The sequence below is a fragment of the Theobroma umbraticum genome, unplaced genomic scaffold (assembly GCF_002168275.2).
Source record: "Theobroma umbraticum cultivar Fairchild unplaced genomic scaffold, ASM216827v3 scaffold_86.0, whole genome shotgun sequence".
Lineage (NCBI taxonomy): Eukaryota > Viridiplantae > Streptophyta > Magnoliopsida > Malvales > Malvaceae > Theobroma > Theobroma umbraticum.
The window spans coordinates 3,844,263-3,862,963 of record NW_018397263.1 but is presented as its reverse complement, the minus strand read 5'-3'; the positions used below and the strand labels follow the sequence as shown (position 1 = coordinate 3,862,963).

Sequence of the window (18,701 nt, the reverse complement as noted above, 5' to 3'; positions counted from 1 at the left end):
ACGTATGAAAGAAATAAATAATGAAAAATATAGACTAAATTTGTGCTTGGCTTACGTAGTTTTAATTTATTAACTATCTTTGTTTAGCTTAAATCTAGCATGTGGTTTAGTAGTTAGTTATAATTATACATGAAAAGTGCAAAAAACAGCGTTAGCATTCGTGATTTTAATTATTCTAACCAATTTAATTATGATCATAGTGAAAATTTGAACTAAAGCAGCATAAGATTCTTGAGGTTATGATAGAAGAGCTACTTTTTTTTTAAGATTTGCGGAATTTATGCAAATGTGCTATTGGGTACTTTTTCTGATTCGTGATGATATGGGTGATTGTCTATCAGCTTTTTCATTTTTCACAAATTTGTTGGGAATATTTTTCTGATGTGACTTGCTTGCGCTTTAATATATTCATTGTAATATATATATATATATATGTATATTCATATTTGGTTTATCTTTTAGTCTTTTACTTCTGGTTTTAATGGTTCTCTAATTTGGTGTTGTGTTTAGGTTATTGGAATATATGAGCTTTAAAATTGTTGTGAAGAAAGAGACTCAAATTACTATGCATTCAGATCTTTGAAGTTGGTTGATACAGTGACATGAGTTAATATAAATTTGGAGGGTGATGTCATTCCTTGTTTTTTTGGGATACAGCCAAGAAAGTTTAGTACTCTGTAACAGTTAGAATGGGTTCATATTCTGGTACTTGTGAAATCGTTGAAGCAGGCGAGGAGTTGAAACCAGTACAACGTTCTAGAGGGGCATACCGACCACATTCAGGATTGGGTGTGGGCGACAAAGATCGGAAGCCTCCTGTGCTGAAACTGGGATTCAAGGATTCTCTAGAAAATGATATTAATCAGCTTTTTGAGTCTATTAATCTTAAAGGTCCCAAGGGTTTGAGCGTTTCGTACCAAGGAGGTGCAAGCTCAAGCTCTTCAAAGAAAAATGCATTGAAGAAGCCAATTACAGTGGGGATGCCCCACTCCCCAAGAATTGGTGGTTCAGAGCCATTGTCACTGAAGCAGGCGTTAAGGGATCTTTGCATTTCCAAGGCATCAGAGATGGCTGCTATGAAACGGTTATCAATGTCAGTTAGTTCTCCTGGGATCTCTGAAGCTGGAAGGATAAAAAGTTTGTTCAATTCAGTTGTAGTTGAATCTGCCAGTGGATCTGGCTTTTCCAGAGATGAAGATAAGGGGAGCATGGTCGAAATATCTTTGGTGCCAGAAGAAAGCAAATCAACTTCTTCTAGGATGATGGCTGTGCCACATCAAGCTCCTAAGATAAAGTCATTGAGCCAAAGTGTTAATTCTTCACCTCGTTTTGCTCGTGCAACGACACAAATTAGCACTGGAACTTCTACATCAACCCAAATTGATGTTTCCACATCAAGAAAAGTCGGAAGTCAAGCACCAAAGGCAGAGCTGCATCAGAAAGAGAAGCATGCTTCTGCATCTTCTCCATCTTGTTCTTACGCTGATGATAATATGTTAGAACCTGACAATACCTTGCCTGCTTCAAGCAAGTTTCCAAAAAGAGCATCAACTCCAAAGTTAGGACGAAAGGGCCGGTTGCATGCTGCTCCTTCTTCTAGCTCAATTAATGGCAACAGAGTAAGCAGGATGACAAGAAATGCGCCACGGGTGGCCAAAACAGTTGTCAGGAACAAGAGTTCTCTTAAGAAGAAAATAAAGCAGGATTTCCCTTCTGCCACTTGTGCTTCTAATACTTTCAATCAAGTTAATAGCAGCTTGGAATCAACCACAAGTCAATCAGTTTGTCAGAGATGCCAGTGCTCTCTGAAGAGTGCAAGTAATGAATCTAATCAAGATTCTGTGAAGCCACAGTCAGCCGGTACTAGTGCTGAAGTGAGGTCAAGTCATGTGAATTCTGATGTGCGCAAACCAACCTTGGTTGAGAACAACGCTAACAGAGGCCGAGCTGTCATTCCAAGGGCTAAAAAGAGCCCAAAATCAAGAGAAAAAGGAGAGTTTTCCCAAAGTTCAAGTAGCCTTGGCGATAGCAGTAGCACAAGCATCAGTGATGACAGCAATTTAAGTGGGTCTAGCTGTGGCAACAGACCTCACATGTCAAAGGATGTGAGGTGGGAAGCCATCCGCCACATCAGGATGCAGGATGGGGTCTTGGGGTTGAGACATTTCAATCTTTTGAAGAAGCTTGGTTGTGGAGATATTGGGACAGTATATCTTGCTGAGCTTATTGGTACAAACTGCTTGTTTGCTATAAAGGTCATGGACAATGAATTTTTGGCAAGAAGGAAGAAAATGCCAAGGGCTCAAACAGAAAGAGAAATATTAAGGATGCTTGATCATCCTTTTCTACCTACTTTATATACGCAATTCACATCAGATAACCTATCATGTTTAGTTATGGAGTACTGTCCTGGTGGGGATCTGCATGTCCTCCGGCAAAGGCAGTCTGGAAGATGTTTTCCTGAGCCAGCAGCTAGGTAAGATGCTTGGATGGTGAAAAGTCAATTTAAATTAGGATTGCCTTCTAGTAATCTTTTGAAACATTTTCACAATTGAGCACCAAAAATAACAAAAGAAAGAAGGAATAACATAAGATATTTTGAATTTAAGTTCATAACACATAACTAGACAGGATTTGTCTTGTTAACATGCAGAACTTTTGATCTTGCATGTTACGGGTCATTTATTCAGTTTGAACATCTAAAGCATGATGAGTTTTGCATTACTTTGTTAGCATATCTGGTTTAGGTTATGAATTGGTTCAGGTATGGTAATCATAGGTGGTTTCACCCAATTCACCTTGGCGCACCCCTTAAATCCAAGTAAAAGAGTGCTTGTCTTTAAGATAGGGTCATCCTATCTTTCTGATAAGTTTGCTGCTCAATATGTGGCGTGCTGACCTACTTGACCCATTTTTTATCCCAATGTTTTCAAGGGCTTTGCAACTTGTAGATTGTCTCAACATGAGTAGCTTAACATCAAATTTGAGTTATTTATGCAAATTGGAAACTGAGCTATTTTTACATGTTTCTTTGTTGTGGTGACTGGTGTAGTATGACATAAGAAAAAGTGGGTTGGATGAGGGTCTTCCCATGCTTTAGTTCATCATAATCATTCAATCTAGCATCAGTACGTATATGAAATGGTTATATATACTATTTGTATGCAGGTTTTATGTAGCTGAGGTCCTTCTTGCTCTGGAATACTTGCACATGCTTGGAGTTGTCTACCGTGATCTGAAGCCAGAAAACATTCTGGTACGAGAAGATGGCCACATAATGCTCACAGATTTTGACCTTTCACTAAGATGCACAGTTAGTCCAACTCTCCTTAAATCTTCATCGAATTTGGATCCTGCAAGGATATCTGGTCCTTGCACATCATCTAGCTGTGTACAACCATTCTGCATTGAACCATCCTGTGAAGTCCCATGCTTCAGTCCTAGGTTCTTTCCTGCTGCTGCAAAAACAAAGAGGCAAGCAAAAGCAGACCTTACTGCTCAAATCAGATCACTGCCACAGCTTGTGGCTGAGCCTACTGATGCAAGATCCAATTCCTTTGTTGGGACCCATGAGTACTTGGCTCCTGAGATCATTAAAGGAGAGGGTCATGGAGCCGCTGTTGATTGGTGGACCTTTGGTATCTTTCTTTACGAGCTTCTCTATGGTAGGACACCCTTTAAAGGTGCAGGGAATGAAGAAACGTTGGCTAATGTTGTGCTACAGAGCCTTAAGTTCCCAGACAGTACTCTAGTTAGTTTCCAGGCAAGGGATCTTATCAGAGGGCTGTTGGTAAAGGAGCCAGAGAATAGGTTGGGAACAGAAAAAGGGGCTGCCGAGATCAAGCAACATCCCTTCTTTGAAGGCTTGAATTGGGCTTTGATACGGTGTGCTGTTCCACCTGAACTACCTGAGTTGTATGAATTTGGAGTTCCAAGCGTGATGTCTCCAGAAGCACAGAGCAATTATTTGGAATGCAAAGCTACAGGAGAGCACCTTGAATTTGAGTTATTTTGATGAGAAAGTGTACTCGAAGAGAAGAGAAGAGAAGGTTTCCATAAGATATACCACCCTGGAGCCCTCTAATCAAAGGTTCTACTTCCCTTGTTGTAATTAAATATCTAGCTCATAATGTAAATTCGATTGAGAATATTTGGTAAAGCTGTCACCAGATTTTGTCGTATCAGACGCCAACCCCAACCTCTTTTCTTTCACAACTAGTTACTATAGGTTGTACATGTTCTCTGCAGAAATTGAAGGTCACTCCTCTCTCTGTCTGTCCACTGTCCACCCATCCATTTAGCATTTTCTTGTTTTTTATTCTTTTACCAATAGCACTGAATTCCAACTGGTGTTGGAGGAAGCTGTTAAAATTAAGGTCCTGCAGCTCTCCTCGTATACTCAGCCTGAGAATGGTATGGAAAGTTGGAGCACTCCTGGTGCAAGTTATAGCGCTGCGATTACTTGGGGAGAGATGAGGCACAAGCAGGTAAAGGTCGTGGATTGGTATAAGTTTCTTATTCCCAGGCACGCTTTAGTTGCGCCTGGATGGCATGGACAGGTTACCTACTAAGAGCAGATTGACTTCTTGGGAAGTAGCCCAACTGGCATTTTTCTGATCACGAGATTGAAGCCAAGGACCATTTGTTCTTCTCTTGCTCCTTTTTCCAACAAATTTGGTCTAAAATTTTTACGGATAATTGGTACGAGGAGCAAGCTTGAGGGAAAAGCTCAACTGTCTATTATGGACGGCCCTCGAGTTCAGATTCAACGATTCAACCATTTCCGCTTCCATTCCTGAAGCTATACTCTTACTCTGCCATGTTTGCTTAGGTCCCTCTCTTTTGTTGTTTGATTGTTGATGTTGTTCTCACATTTTATATTATAAATTCAAGAGATATTTTAACTTATTTAATTATGTAAAATTATTATTGTGGGGGCTCTTTTTTTTATAAAAAAAATTTATTTTAATTCGAATTTATTTTGATTCAAATATCTTTCATGAAGAGTCACATATCAATAAAGAGTTGGATAAATTTTAACGTTATTTTTTACGAGTTTATATTTTTCATTAAGAAAAACTCTATTAAGCGGAAGAAATTTTTTTTTTATAAATATAAAATATATTTTATTTTTGATTGATATGAAATTCATACATGACAGGTTATTTATTTTTTGTGATAAAATAAAATATTAAAATTTATTTAAAAAATATGAATGTTGTTAAAATAATTTATTTTTATATAATAACAACTTTCTAGAAGGTGAAAAGTATATAACAAATTGGCAAATGATTGATCGAGTAGGAGTGGGCGTGGTATTTCGACAAAAATAAAAACCGGATGCTCTTGGGCCTTTAGCCTTTGGGATTCGGAAAGAGGGAAAGGAAAATTACGAAACGCTGCGTTTTCTCGTGACTAACGAAACTTCTCCATTTTCTTTCATCTTCGTAAATTCATGGAGCTTTAAGCTGCTAGCCTACTAGCATTCACTTTTCTCATTTCTCATGGCGTCAGCGTCAGGCTCCGACGACGATGAGTTCGTTATTCTCGTATGCACCGATCCTACTAATGAGATCGAAGCTGATATCTCCAATGAAGAAATCGTTATTTCCACTACTGATATCTTCCGCTGGGATTTCCCTTCAACTCTCTCTTTCCGAACATTCAAAATCCGAGCTCATCGCAATAGGCAATTTCATTTTTTTTTCATTCATTTCTCACTCTTTTGAAAAAAAGGACCAAATTTATATTGACCGTTAATGTTGAGTTTCCAATTTTGTAGGCTTATTGAAGAATCTTCGTACTTCCGCGGCCTCCTCGGTGGAAGCTTCAGGTTTGTTAATTTTGTTAAGGAGATTTTGATTATTATACTATTAAATAATATAATTCGCGGTTAATCCTCTGAAATATAATTAGTATGTTTTTTTTGGCTGTAAAGTTTTTGACTGAATAGGGGAATTATTGCTTAGTGGCCTTATTTTGAATTTGAATTGTTTGTTCACAACTTGTGCAGTGAGTCATGCTTGGACTGTATTTCAATCCAGTGGCATTTGGAAACGTTTTTGAATGTTGTTAAATGTATGTTTCGCTGTCCATTAGACATCACTTCTAGGAATTTCATCCCGCTTTTCCAGGTAAAAACTTGGTTACTTCAAACATTTCTGCTATTATTTCTCTTGATGTACATTGTACTGTTAGCATAATTATGTGGAATCGGAAACTTGTAATTTTCTTCTTATCTATGTCTTATTTTCTAAAATTATGAATTGTAACTCGCTAGGTACTGAATTTAGTATGTAAAGTGTTCTATTGCATCGCAATGCATCAAATTCAAAATAAGAATTTCTATTTATGGTGTGCTCCAACCTTGAAATTTCTAAGGGGGTTTCCTGAAAATGTAGATGTAGCCCCAATGAAATGTGAGAAATGGGATGATATTTCATTTAACATGTAAATTATACCCCTAACTTTGAAATATGAACTCACCATTAGTTTAGCTCTTTCTAAAATTAAGTTAGATGTCTCATGTCTTTAAACTTCCAAACTACCTTCCAGGCTGCACTTTACTTCGGAGTGGAGATACTTCTCTTGCAGTTGAAATCTTGGTTTTCTGAGGCATCTGTGCCCAAGGATCCCGGGCTGTTTCAAATACAATTGGATGATCTGATTGATATATGGAATTTTGGTTTAGAGCATGGTAAGGAGTTACTGTATATTGAGAGATTATTAGAATTGAGTGAAGATGCATATTATATTACCGATGGTATTACATTTGATGTCAATAGGGTGGCATCCACTCTAATAGATATATTTGAATATGTTGCAGCTAATGGTTTTGTTCAAGAATTATGTGCAAGCTACTTTGCAAGAAATTTTGTACGTGCTAAACTTCCATTCAGTTTTTGAGCAGTCACCACATTAAGTCAGCTTGTGACCTTGTTACAAGTTTCTGATTGATCAAATCTTCCATTAAGGAGTCAATGTTATTTGAAAATTTCATATGTATTTATGTTGCTTGTGAGTGGAACAACATCAATAGTTGTGACAGTTTGGGTTGGGGTGAAGTAGCCAGTCCTCTAGTTACTAGACTAGGCTTAGTCATTTCAACTGTATCCTTGAGGATTTAAATTAGTTAGAAAAGGAAAAAAAATAAAGAATTTCACTCATTCAGTCCTGTCCTTAACTTCTTATCCCTGCACTTGTCTAGAAAAGGGAATGCTGCCTTAGCCTCTTAAGCTACCGTGAGGATGGCCAGGGCATGGCAGTGACAAAGAGAGAGAGAGACACAGATGTTTTAAAGATGTTATTAGAGATGGAGTTATAGGACATTTCTATTATTGATTCTTCATTTGTATTATCATCTCTCTTGTAGGATTACTTTTTGAACTCAACTTGTATTCCTTCTTTGGGTTTGTAACCTAGGTTCTGGTGCATATTGCAAGGTCCAAAGCGACCATTTTATCATGAAAAAAATCCTTAGCTTGGCTATGCATTTAAGTTTTGTGATCCATTTGTTTCAAAGCTTAATAGAACCTGATGAATTGTGGTTCATTTCCTCCAGATGTGGGCCATGTCTAGTAAATTTTTTGAAGATGTGCCCTATGATTTATTGTTACTTTGCATAAAGCATCCTCATTTGACAGTAGACAGGTTAGTAAATTACCTTTAAATTATTCTGGTTTTCATTCTTTCTGAGTATTTTCTGAAGTTTGATGTTTTTGTGAACTTCTACAGTGAGAAGCACCTTTCTGATGCACTATTAATTTGGCTTGATTCTAGTACAGAACGGTTGCAAAGATCAAATAAAACAGAATGTGGATTCTGTGACATTTTAAAACAGGTAGAGATTTACTTTTTTCCATTTCCGTGATGTCATCAAATTTTGAGTTTCGTACATCCTAGTGTTGTAGAATTGATGGATATGAGGCTTTGCCACTGAAGATGCAAAAGTTTTAATGATGTAGAGTTATTTTAAGATGAATCAAGACTATGTCTTGTTGTTTGAGTAAAATTTTCTATTGTTTTATTTGATTATGATATCTTCTGAAATTATACATTACTGATGTTGAGCAGATCCGAATTAGCCTTTTACCATTATGGTTTGCTACAGGTATATGCTCAGTTATCTTGTTTTATTTATTGATTGGCACGATTTTCTTTTGAGTTTTTTTCCCTTCATATCTAATAATGATGTTACTCAAATTAATTCATATTGCAGGGAAAAGAAGTTCCAGCAGTTTTTCTGAGCTTGCGAATGAGAGTGTTGACTCAATTTTTAGACTAATGCAAGTTACATCCATAGGACCAATAAATGTTTTAAGAAATGGTGACTTGAGTCATCTCAGGATTCGATTGACAGAATATTCCAAGGTCTTTCCTTCTCTATCTTTATAGACGCCTTGATGCCATCTATTGAATTGGGATTTCCTAGAGGATTAAGCCAATAATGTTTTCAGATTTCAATTTTGAGAGATTTTGATAGAACTTACATCTTTCAGGGCTTTTACTTTTATCGGTACCAATTACACATGAATTTGCATAAGTTTTTCTGCAGGCTCTACTTCTTGAAGCAGTGGTTTTAAATTCTGCATACCATGCTTTGGGTTCAGAAATAATTGTTGTTGAGAGTATATGCATTTTTGTGGGATATTTAAACTGCTATTCTCTTGGAAGCACATAGCTTCTTATACACCCTTTGTTGCTTAAAATTTAAAAAAGAAAAGGGGGGAAAAGGAAACAAAATTCTTGCATTGGATTCTTTGATAAGCATCATTGAAATATTTATCAAAGTGAATGCAAAATATGTTAGCTTTTGGAGTTTCCAGCATTTGGAAATGGAATTATTTAGGTCTCAAATGCATTATGCATGATAGGGATCTCAAGTACTCTTAGGTCATGTCAGTAACTGGGTATGGTTAGTCATTGTTGCTTACCTTTATCGATGTCCAAACCTGCTTGTTACATGGCTCCTTTATTTTCAAAGATTGTTCATTTTTCTTTTCTCCTTGCAGAGAGTGGATCTTTCTGGTTGTCTGCAGATAACAACAATGATTCTGCTCCTGTCTCTTCTTCCTAATACCCATAGTGTGGGTTTGGCATTGAGAAAAAGTATCGAAGAGTCTATAAGTAACCTTGAACAGGCTGATGGAAGTAAATATCAAATCCCTCAGGGATTGCTGCCAACTTTGTCTTTTGAAGCAGTACAAGAGGTGGATATATCAGGTTGTCTGAAGCTACATCTTGAAGCTGCAATTGAGTGCTTTTCCAAGTCATTTCCATCTTTAAGAAAGGTGAAAGCTGCTTATCTTTTGAACTTCAAGACATCCACTTTGTATAGGTTGGTTCAGAAGTGTTCTCTGGTCTCTGAAGTAGATATAACTGTTGACATGAATCCACTTATTTCATCACAAGTGTCAGTTATATCCTCAAGTTCAGCTGTAATTTCATTGGCACAAAACAGGCCATATAATGTTGGTGACAACACTTCTGTAACATCTCTTTATTATTTGGGACATTCACTATCAAATATCACAAAGCTGACATTGGAGGGTAGAAGCGATGCCTGTGGTGAGATATTTTCTGCTTCTTTGATGATAATAGTTTTTCCCAACTAAGTAAAAGAATGTTATCATTACTCTGCCAAAGAAAAGTTTGTCAATTCTGAAGGTTACTCTTAGCCTTAGCAAGTTTCATCAGGATTCAATTATCAATTTTATAATTTCCTTGATGAGAAGGGAGTTAATAATTACATGACGTCAATTATGGAGACCAGTGGGATAATATACATTGTTGTCAGAATATATTGGAAGTGTCTTTGTTATTGATATTTTCTTTTACCATGAAATAGTGACCAGTGAATATTTTGCACTGCCATAAATGGATTTGGGAACTTCTATCAATTTGTGATTCTGCTCTTTCTCTTTTCCCTATTCATATAGTGTGTTCTGTTTTGCCTCCTTTACAACTCTTCTAATGTTTTCACAAATGTTTGTTCCAGATTCGGATATCCAGTATATCTCAAAATTCTGTGTCTCCTTATGTTACTTGAATCTTAAAGGGTGTATCTCGTTGACAGATGTCTGTATAGCAAATCTTATCCGCAGATGTACAAAGCTACACTCAATTGTAGTTTGTCATACGTCTTTTGGAATGAATTCAATTCTAGCTCTTTGCACTGCTAGTTCTATTTTGAGTAATTCTCCGACTGCACAGTTTGGAAAGAAGCATTTGGATTCGTTGGCAGCTAATCTTCAATTACTGCACATGGGTGGCTGCAAGTGTAAGGATCATTTCCTTTTCAATGAGTTATGTATTGAACTGCAGTATCATCTCTCTTTTACCCACTAGTTATTGATCCTGAGTCATTTGCCTGTGTTATCTTCATTTCCCCCACTCTTCCTTTTGCTGTTTTGGGCTTCACTTGTTTCACATCAACTGCTGTCATCTCCTCTCACAGCCTCAATTGACATTTTGAACCCTCACATTTACTGATAACTTTGACATGAAGAACATCACTTGATGAAGGGTGCCATTGATTATGATTTAATGGAAGATATGATGGTAGGGATGCAACATACTTAAATAATTTGTGTAACTAATATCTAATATAGCCCTGTGTTGGCGACTTAAGTTAGCAAATTACACTCTTCTTTGTCTTTGACTAAATTGGAGGCTTTAACATGAGCTTTATATTCTGTCAACCTCGCACACCTTATAGGGCCATTTACATCAAAGAAAATTCACTTGAGGAAAGTTATGATCAGCTAGGATCTAGCTTTAGATGTTGCAGTGAAGTTAACGTGTTTTGTTAGAGGGGTTATGATTGTCTAGCTGAGTTGATTCCTTTCTTTTGTCTTTTTTATTGAAATCTGTTCAGCTATTTTGATGCTGACAAATATATGACTAGTCTGTTCTCCACAGGTGCTGATGAAGCATCTTTACAAGAGCTTTTGTCTCAAACACAAATGCTGAAGAGCCTTTGCTTGGGGGACACAAACCTTGTCGATGATGCTCTTTGTAACTTCTCAGGTTCTTTCCTAGAGATGCTTGACGTTTCTAATACGATGGTTAGTTAACGAACTTACCGAGCCTTGTTTTTTTTCCCTATTATTATGTGGCTGATTTGCATTTTAAAATGGAAGAAGTATAGAATAAATAACAATAACAAATTTGGTTTTTTGACACACTTTTTCTTGTCCTGAAAGTTGATTCTTTACCTATAGACACACTCTCAATATGCTTAATGGTATTTTATTTAGGCTATCTAAGGCTTTTTATGTCAACTTACTTAAACATCATGTAGATATGGTACTGGGCTATTAAGTACCAAGCATTGGGATCTGATGCAAATAAGTCTATAGGAATAAAATGTAATGTTGTTGGATTTTCTGCTGAGATAGTTGCTATAAAATGAAATTGCTGTTGTCTTACCAAAGGAAATTGTGCTTTCAAAATTTCAGATTTCTGCTGCTGCTTTAAATCTTGTCGTCCGCACAAATCCTGGCCTAAAGTGTTTGAATGCAAGAGGCTGTAAAAATTTGTTTCACCCAGAAAATACAACAAAAGTGGGAAAGTTTTCTTCCTCATATACATGTGAAGAACTCTTTATTGAGCTTGGCAAGACATGCAGATTGGAAGAAATTGCGCTAGGATGGGGGTTTTCTTACTTGTCTCTTCAAGGTCTAAAACCTGCAATTTTGTCATTGAGGGCACTGACTGTGGGTTTGGGTGGATCATTACCTGAAGATGCACTGAGATTACTACCCACCACGTGTCCTACGCTGGAGTCATTAGTTCTTTATTTTCAGGTAACTATTAACAAATTTTGACATATTACTAGGTGACACATTATATCCCTATTGGGTTTTGTGTGGATTAGTTCCGGGCTTTCAGTTTCAGTTTGATTAAAATCCACCCATGCTTCCTTCTTGTTATTAGCCGCTTTGAAAATTTAACCGTTCAATACTTTTTCTCAGTCTGTAGAATTAATTGAAAGAGTATGTTACCTAGAGATATCTCCTCTTTGAGGTTTGTTATATCACCTTTGCTTGCATGTATTTTTTCCTTTCTATGGGAAAGGAAAGCAACAATTTTCTTAAGATCCTGGGAAATATGTTGACTGGAATAGTCTTATTATGTTTAAGATGTCTTCTAAACGGTGGACTTTCTTTGCACATCAGATCACATTTTTCCCCTTGTCTTTGCATGAAGAAATTAACTTCTGATTTCTTAAATTTGTGATCTATTAAGTACAGAGAGTCAAAGATATATTTAATTTTGTGAAACCGGTTGAGGCCAGCTGTGTGCTGCCAATCAAATATTTAGCTGTTCTTGACTTGAGTGTACTCCATGAGCATCTATTTTAGGCATGTCATATTGTTGAAACCCTCTCATATAGATATATATTTTTTAATCATTGGAGTTCTTTGTAGGTAATATCTGATTGCATCATAATCAACATAATGAAATCCTTGAGGCAATTGCAAACATTGGCTCTGTGCTACTGCTTTGGTGATATATCCATATCAAGCTTCAAATTGTCTATGCCAAATCTGAGGAAATTGAGACTTGAAAGGGTAACTCCTTGGCTGACTAATAATGATTTGGTTCTTCTGACTCAGAACTTTGTAAACTTGGTTGAGCTTGTATTGTTAGGATGCAAACTTCTTAATTCAGGTAAAGAGTTATTATTTTTATAGTACAAAATTAACTTGCTACTATTCTTTACATGTAATGTGTAGACATTTTCTTTCTCTTTTCTTATTTCATGAGCTAGATTTTCAATATCCAGAAAATAACAAGTTGTTGATGTGATTTCTGTTAATGGTTTCCCTTTTGCTGTTGCATCATACATGGTTCTCCATACTGTGTTTGTATGTGATTCAGAACTTCTTGTTAATTTTAACAAATATAAATACCTTTCGGATGTAGTAATGAAGGCAGTCACCAATGTTATCCATGTTATTTTTTGTTTCTTCAGATGCTCAATACATCATCTCAAGCGGATGGCCAGGCTTGATATCTATTCATCTTGAGGTTTGTTATGATCTGTACTCTAGAATTTGGACAATATTTCTAGGTTCTTCTGTTTTCTTCTAGAGGACTTCGTGGTGCTATATCGATATGTCAATTTTGACAAGCTCTAGTGTAAGTACATAGATATAGAAATAGATTTAATAGATGGAACTTGAGCTGGGGCTTCTTTTGCAGGCTGAATGCTCGACGCGGCTGCCACATAATTTTACATTTTTATGATAGTCTGCTGGTGCTTGATCATAAAAGACCAATGGCCATTTTCCAAATGTTCAACCCAGCTTAGTCAAGCCTGAAGATTGTTTATTTGATGAAAATTTTGATAGTATAGGAAGTTATAAAAATGAAATTATCGAGTTAACGAACTGTTGAGTTGAAATAATATATCGTGCGTATGTGTGGATAACAGCAATGCTGCAGGAATTACTGGGAAGTGTGGTCAAAATTTTTTCTATAATTCTGAGAGCTCTTTTTGCTGTAGTTATCATTAAGCAATAACAAAAGGTCATTTTAATGTGGCCTTGAGTTGACATGAATGCTGTTATGGCATCTGGTGTTAAATTCTTCAAGCCAGTATGATTATTTTGTCAAGAGACAAATTCATGGCTTCCTTTTTCATTTTAAAGATAGACAATGATATTCTTGTGCCAGTTATAAGCTCTTTTCTGGATGCCAATTGATGGCTTCCTTTTGTTCTCTTTCTCTCTTTCCTTAGAAATGAATTATCTAGTTAAATGCATAATCTTTCTGCAAGATGTAGTATATGTCATGACTTGATCTTTTTGTCATATAGGACTGTGGAGAAGTGACCAGAAGTGGTGTTTGTTCTCTTTTCAACTGCACTGCACTTGAAGATCTCTTGCTGCGGCATAAATGTAAGTATTTATCACTGCTCATTCTGTTATAGTTTGCTGGCACATTTATCAAAGTCAGATATGGGCCTTTTTAACTACACCGCGTATACCTACTTGAACCTTAATGCAGACATTTTATTATCCAGATCTTAAGTGGAAGATTGGATTATATGGCTTTAATGGTATTATTTCAGAATTTAAAAGGCCATTGTTAGTCCATGTAGGATAGGGTGAAGATCCTCAATCTGGTTGCAATTCAATATGGATCCCTGAAGTAGTTAGCTGTTAGTCAGCATCAGCTTTTTCTGACGTTCTGTAGTGGACAGACATGATAGTTGCACAGATCTATAATGTTGTTGGATGGTTTTTAACCAGTCTCATATGCCTTTGGTATACCATGATTTCTGTTAGAGATGTGTATTCTAATTGCTTGTGTCATAGCAGTAGGTGGTTGTTGTTAAGATGGGAATTGGAAGGCACATCTTGCTAATTGAATTGTTATGGAATTTAACATCATTGGATTCTTTGGCGCCAACAGCTGACCACATTGCCTTTTTTAATTCAGGGCCCTGGGATACAAAGAAACTTCATTCTTGATGCTACTTCGAAGGTAATCTCATTAACAAAATAAACATGCTGATATATGTTTTCCTTTATTCAACTGTTTATGAAATCGACTTATAGTACTTAATAATATAGATTGATGTGCCTTGCATGTAAACTACAGATGCCAATGCTTCGGCAAGTATCACTAGACTTGTGTGATGCAAGTGAAGGTGATTTTGATGTTCCAGATGTAAGTTGAAAAGCTCACTTTTTCCTCATTTATTACTTTGCAACTACTATAAAATACTTATTAACAAGATGCGGAATAAGTTTAGACATTGTAAATTATACAATAAACTTAACCCATGGTGTCGATTTCTGTATTATTTTCTTTATTAAGTACCATGACGGCTTCTTGAATTACTATGAGTCTTCTCAACTTCTTTAAGTAATAGTTACAGGAAGATATTGGAACTAGATAGATGATCATGTTTCTTTAGTTTGTTTAATTCCACAAATTAGTTCATTCGGTGTTATCAAGCAACAAACTGAAGTTTGTATTCTGACGTTGTTGAAACCATCTCAGGATGCACACAGGTATTGTTTAAGAAGTGTGAAGATAGCGAGATGCAAGTCTCAAAGATGCAACGTAGGCTCCTACTTTGCAGAGGCTCATAGAAAGCCAGTGCATAGGGAGACATTAGTTCTGGTATGGAACAGCCGAAATGTTGTTAGAACAGTCGTGAAGGAAAGACTTTAGCCTTTGGCTTTGGCTTCTTGCTGTCAGAATTGTATAAAATTTGCTTTTATTCTGGTTGACATTATTGATTCTGTGGAGTTGTGTCTGTAATTATTTCATGTGCTCTGGAAACATTAGCCTGGCTGGGAAGGAGAATGTTTGAGCTAATTTAAACCTATGCTTATGAAAAACATTTTGCTTCCTAATAATTCTCTGCTTCTCCTGTTTTTTGTCAAAATTTAAACAATAACTTTTAACTATTAAAAGGAAAAACAATGCCCAGGGCGAGAACAAACCGTCTAAAGTATCTGGAGGGATGGAAATTAATAGAACCAAGTACAAGCCAAGATGAGAGAAGATTGGTATCACTATTTCCAAGGCAGTCGTTGCTAAGGAGTTGAACTTGAAACTTTTGAGGGTCATTGATTCAAGTCTGAAAAATGGTTGGGTTAGCAATGGTTGTTGTCCCGGAGATAACTATATTGCCATCTTGAATAGGTAAACTAATGATGGAAATGTTGTGTTTTTCTTGAACAGCGGAGAATGATCCTCATGATGGTAAGAGGAGATGCGAAACATCATGGCCTACTTTCAAGATAGCTCATCAAAAGAGGCGCTATGCCTGGGCCTATATTTTGTTATCTTTACCATCGGAGGAAAGAAATACCTAAGGAATTGTATGTATGACTTGTGTTTGGACCAAGGCTATGCTAACCACAATTTTATTCCAAGTGGAAGAAGGTCCTTCTTTCAACTTTTTCCTTGTGAACTTTTCTCTCATCTAGTTTCTTTTCTTGCATGAAACTTGCATAGTCAACATGCATTTTGTTTTGGGATTCATTCTGATACTGGTGAAATCAAAGAGTTAGGGAAACTATTACCATTTTCTTCATTAAGCTATATCTATGTGGAAAGTAAGGGATGTTCGATTGGAATTTGTTTCCCTACTCATTAACATGGTACAAGAAAAATATTGTACTATATTTTCTTCTCTCTCTCTAGTTTTATAGAAATTCCAATACCAAGTCATATAGTCGATTCTTACATCTTTCGTCACAGGCCTGGTTAGGAACGACTTTGTTGCTTAAGATGCATGCATGGCAAAGTTCGGTACCACTTGTGTGCTTGCCGAGTGCCAAAGCACCTGAGGGAAGAGAAGGTGATTGACTAAAGGCTGTGGAACTGGAGATTAACATATCTTCTGTCACAAATACGTCCTCAGAAGAAAAATCAAAAGAGCCTGTCAAAAACAAGAATTTCCTTGCCGTTGGACTTCATTCTGAATTTTGCATAAAGGATATGGGCCTGAGCCCCAGACTAGTTCTGTAGCCTCCCATACTTAATTGGGCCTCATGGCCCAAAATGTCTACGAATTTGTTCAATTTTTTATTGCTTGTACACTTGTATGCTTTTAGAGGGCAGAGGCTACTTTGTCTAAGATAGATGGACTCTTTCTCTATGCCTTAATGAGAATGACTCCATTTTGTTGTACATCAAGTTTTTCTTCCTTTTTTTTTTTTGTTCGATGTAAGGTTGTAATTCACAATAAGAGAGAGTTTCACACATGAATTAAATTTAAAATGCTTTAATACGAAATTCCAAAATTTAATTATTGAGATGTCCTCTCGTGACAATGTTGAAGATAATTTCAACTCTTAGAAAGCCACAAAATAAAAGAGAGAGAGAGAGAGAGAGCAGCAGCAGGATTCGTATGGCTTTATCATAGAGTTGGCATGGTATTCACGGGAACAAGTTGAAGCAAAGGTCAACAATGGGGTCGAGCCTACACTGTCGTGTACCCAAAAAGAAAAAAAAAAAGTCCATGATTCCCACTTTTATCTAGTTATCTTCAGAATCTGGACTCCTGCTTGCTGGGTCAAATTTCGGAGGCTTTCATCCTTTTACTTATTCACTCCATCCTCATCTCCTTCAACCCTTCAACAGGCTAAATAATATCTCCAATTCTACATGAAGATCGTGTAAACATTAATCTGCCCTTTCCTGGGATTTCTTCCTTTTTCTCGTTTGGTCAGGTTGTTGGTAACCTTACAGAATGGAGATGTTAACACCTTTTGCTTTCTTCAAACGATATTATTCCTTTTTATCCAAGAAATAAGGTCAATTTTTGTTTTTTTTTTTTTAAAACAAAGGTTATAAAATGTTGGACTAGGAAGTGGGCAAACGGATGAGTATTTTGTCAAACAGTACTTTGTATTCTCCAATTGTCATTTACTTAGAAGTTTCATATTCACCAAACATTTTTTTTCTTGATATTGTTGACCTTATGGCCAATTATTTGGGCCGAGTCTTATCTAGTTTGACATTACTATAGTGTTTTTTTTTTCCCTTGTATTAGTAATTAATTTTACCAATTCTCATGAATTTGGTGACCACTTCTTCAACTTGACAAAAAGAATAATCCAAGAAATTCATTAAGATAAGGAGCTGTCTTACTTGGGGACTCTCTCAATCAAGCTTAGCTTTGTAGATAACGGTCTATTATGAAAATAATAAGGTTGGATTGTTACATATTAAAATGATAAGATAACAAAACCCATTTTAGTAAATTACGTATTTAGAACTATATATGTATATGATAACTTGACCTCAAACAACTTGTCATGTAAATTCCCCACTATGGCAAATTACTGAGTCTCCATTCTTGAAGCCATTAAATTATTTTCTTTCTAACCCAAAAGGTTGAATCAGTTCTGGGTAATTTTCACAAGCTTCTGCCCTTTCAGATTTTTATTCCAGATTTAGAATCATCAGATCCAGTTTCAACTTGCTGCCGCAATATTTTAACACTGTTAAATTCAAGATGCTCTATGTATATATATATATATATATATATATATATCTTAGACTGAGTTTTGAGATGTGATTTTATTTTTATGGAATTATAAGGGGTTGGTGGGATTCCTCAAGTCTAGTCTACACAACTATAGTTTTTATTTATTTTCAATTTTGTGCACTCAACTTTTGATGGATACTGCCTTGGACTTGACTGGAATTCATGCTTGTAATTTACAGGTTAATATCTTAAAAAACACAAAGGAAGTCCAAATGGTTGGCTTTAAACAATTAGATTAGACCCTTTCACCAAATGTTAGTTATCTTAATAATTAATAATAAAATTATAATTTCAAATATGTTAAGGCATTGATTAATTTGACCAACAAATATGCGACTGAGACCTGGAATCACTTGGAACGGATAAAAGATAATGCCTTGATTTTATAACTTATTGTTGACATATTCCTTATTCTACTTAATGAGTTCAATGTGCTTGAATTTAAATATTCATGCTCTAGCTGGAATACCAAAAGATTTAACTACTAAGTCAAAAAAATTTTGATCCAACTGTTGAAGGAAATCTTAATTTCGTATCCCGAGGAGTTTTTTAATGATATTGTTAATTTCGAATAAAAATATCATTAATTACCAAAATTGAACATATACATACACCTCTAATAAAACAGTTTAGACCAATTCTTGTAGTCCAATTCCAAAGTGAGAGTCCGACAACA

At 36.0% G+C, this 18,701-nt stretch overlaps 2 protein-coding genes across 3 annotated transcripts; both read left to right on the top strand.

Annotated features, from left to right (window-relative positions):
- The first annotated feature begins 511 nt into the window (after nucleotides 1–511).
- On the top strand, nucleotides 512–4,281 carry LOC110420170 (serine/threonine-protein kinase KIPK2-like). The gene is made up of 2 exons (XM_021433380.1): nucleotides 512–2,476; nucleotides 3,169–4,281. The coding sequence occupies exons 1-2, from the start codon at nucleotides 690–692 to the stop codon at nucleotides 4,013–4,015; spliced, it is 2,634 nt and encodes an 877-aa protein (XP_021289055.1). The 5' UTR covers nucleotides 512–689; the 3' UTR covers nucleotides 4,016–4,281.
- A 1,102-nt stretch (nucleotides 4,282–5,383) lies between these two features.
- On the top strand, nucleotides 5,384–15,368 carry LOC110420796 (ubiquitin-protein ligase). Of its 2 annotated transcripts, XM_021434170.2 has the most exons (19): nucleotides 5,384–5,689; nucleotides 5,783–5,833; nucleotides 6,014–6,134; nucleotides 6,556–6,697; nucleotides 6,827–6,876; nucleotides 7,562–7,650; nucleotides 7,735–7,840; nucleotides 8,074–8,110; nucleotides 8,219–8,370; nucleotides 9,012–9,567; nucleotides 9,998–10,279; nucleotides 10,921–11,066; nucleotides 11,460–11,807; nucleotides 12,432–12,675; nucleotides 12,980–13,035; nucleotides 13,826–13,902; nucleotides 14,448–14,496; nucleotides 14,614–14,682; nucleotides 15,019–15,368. In XM_021434170.2, exons 1-19 carry the CDS (start codon nucleotides 5,505–5,507, stop codon nucleotides 15,190–15,192), a joined length of 2,934 nt encoding a protein of 977 aa, XP_021289845.1. In that variant the 5' UTR covers nucleotides 5,384–5,504; the 3' UTR covers nucleotides 15,193–15,368. The 2 variants fall into 2 exon arrangements, with proteins under 2 accessions (XP_021289845.1, XP_089640456.1); XM_089784330.1 differs by lacking the exons at nucleotides 14,448–14,496; nucleotides 14,614–14,682; nucleotides 15,019–15,368 and having other exon boundaries at nucleotides 12,432–12,575; nucleotides 13,826–13,905.
- The last annotated feature ends 3,333 nt before the right edge of the window (nucleotides 15,369–18,701 follow it).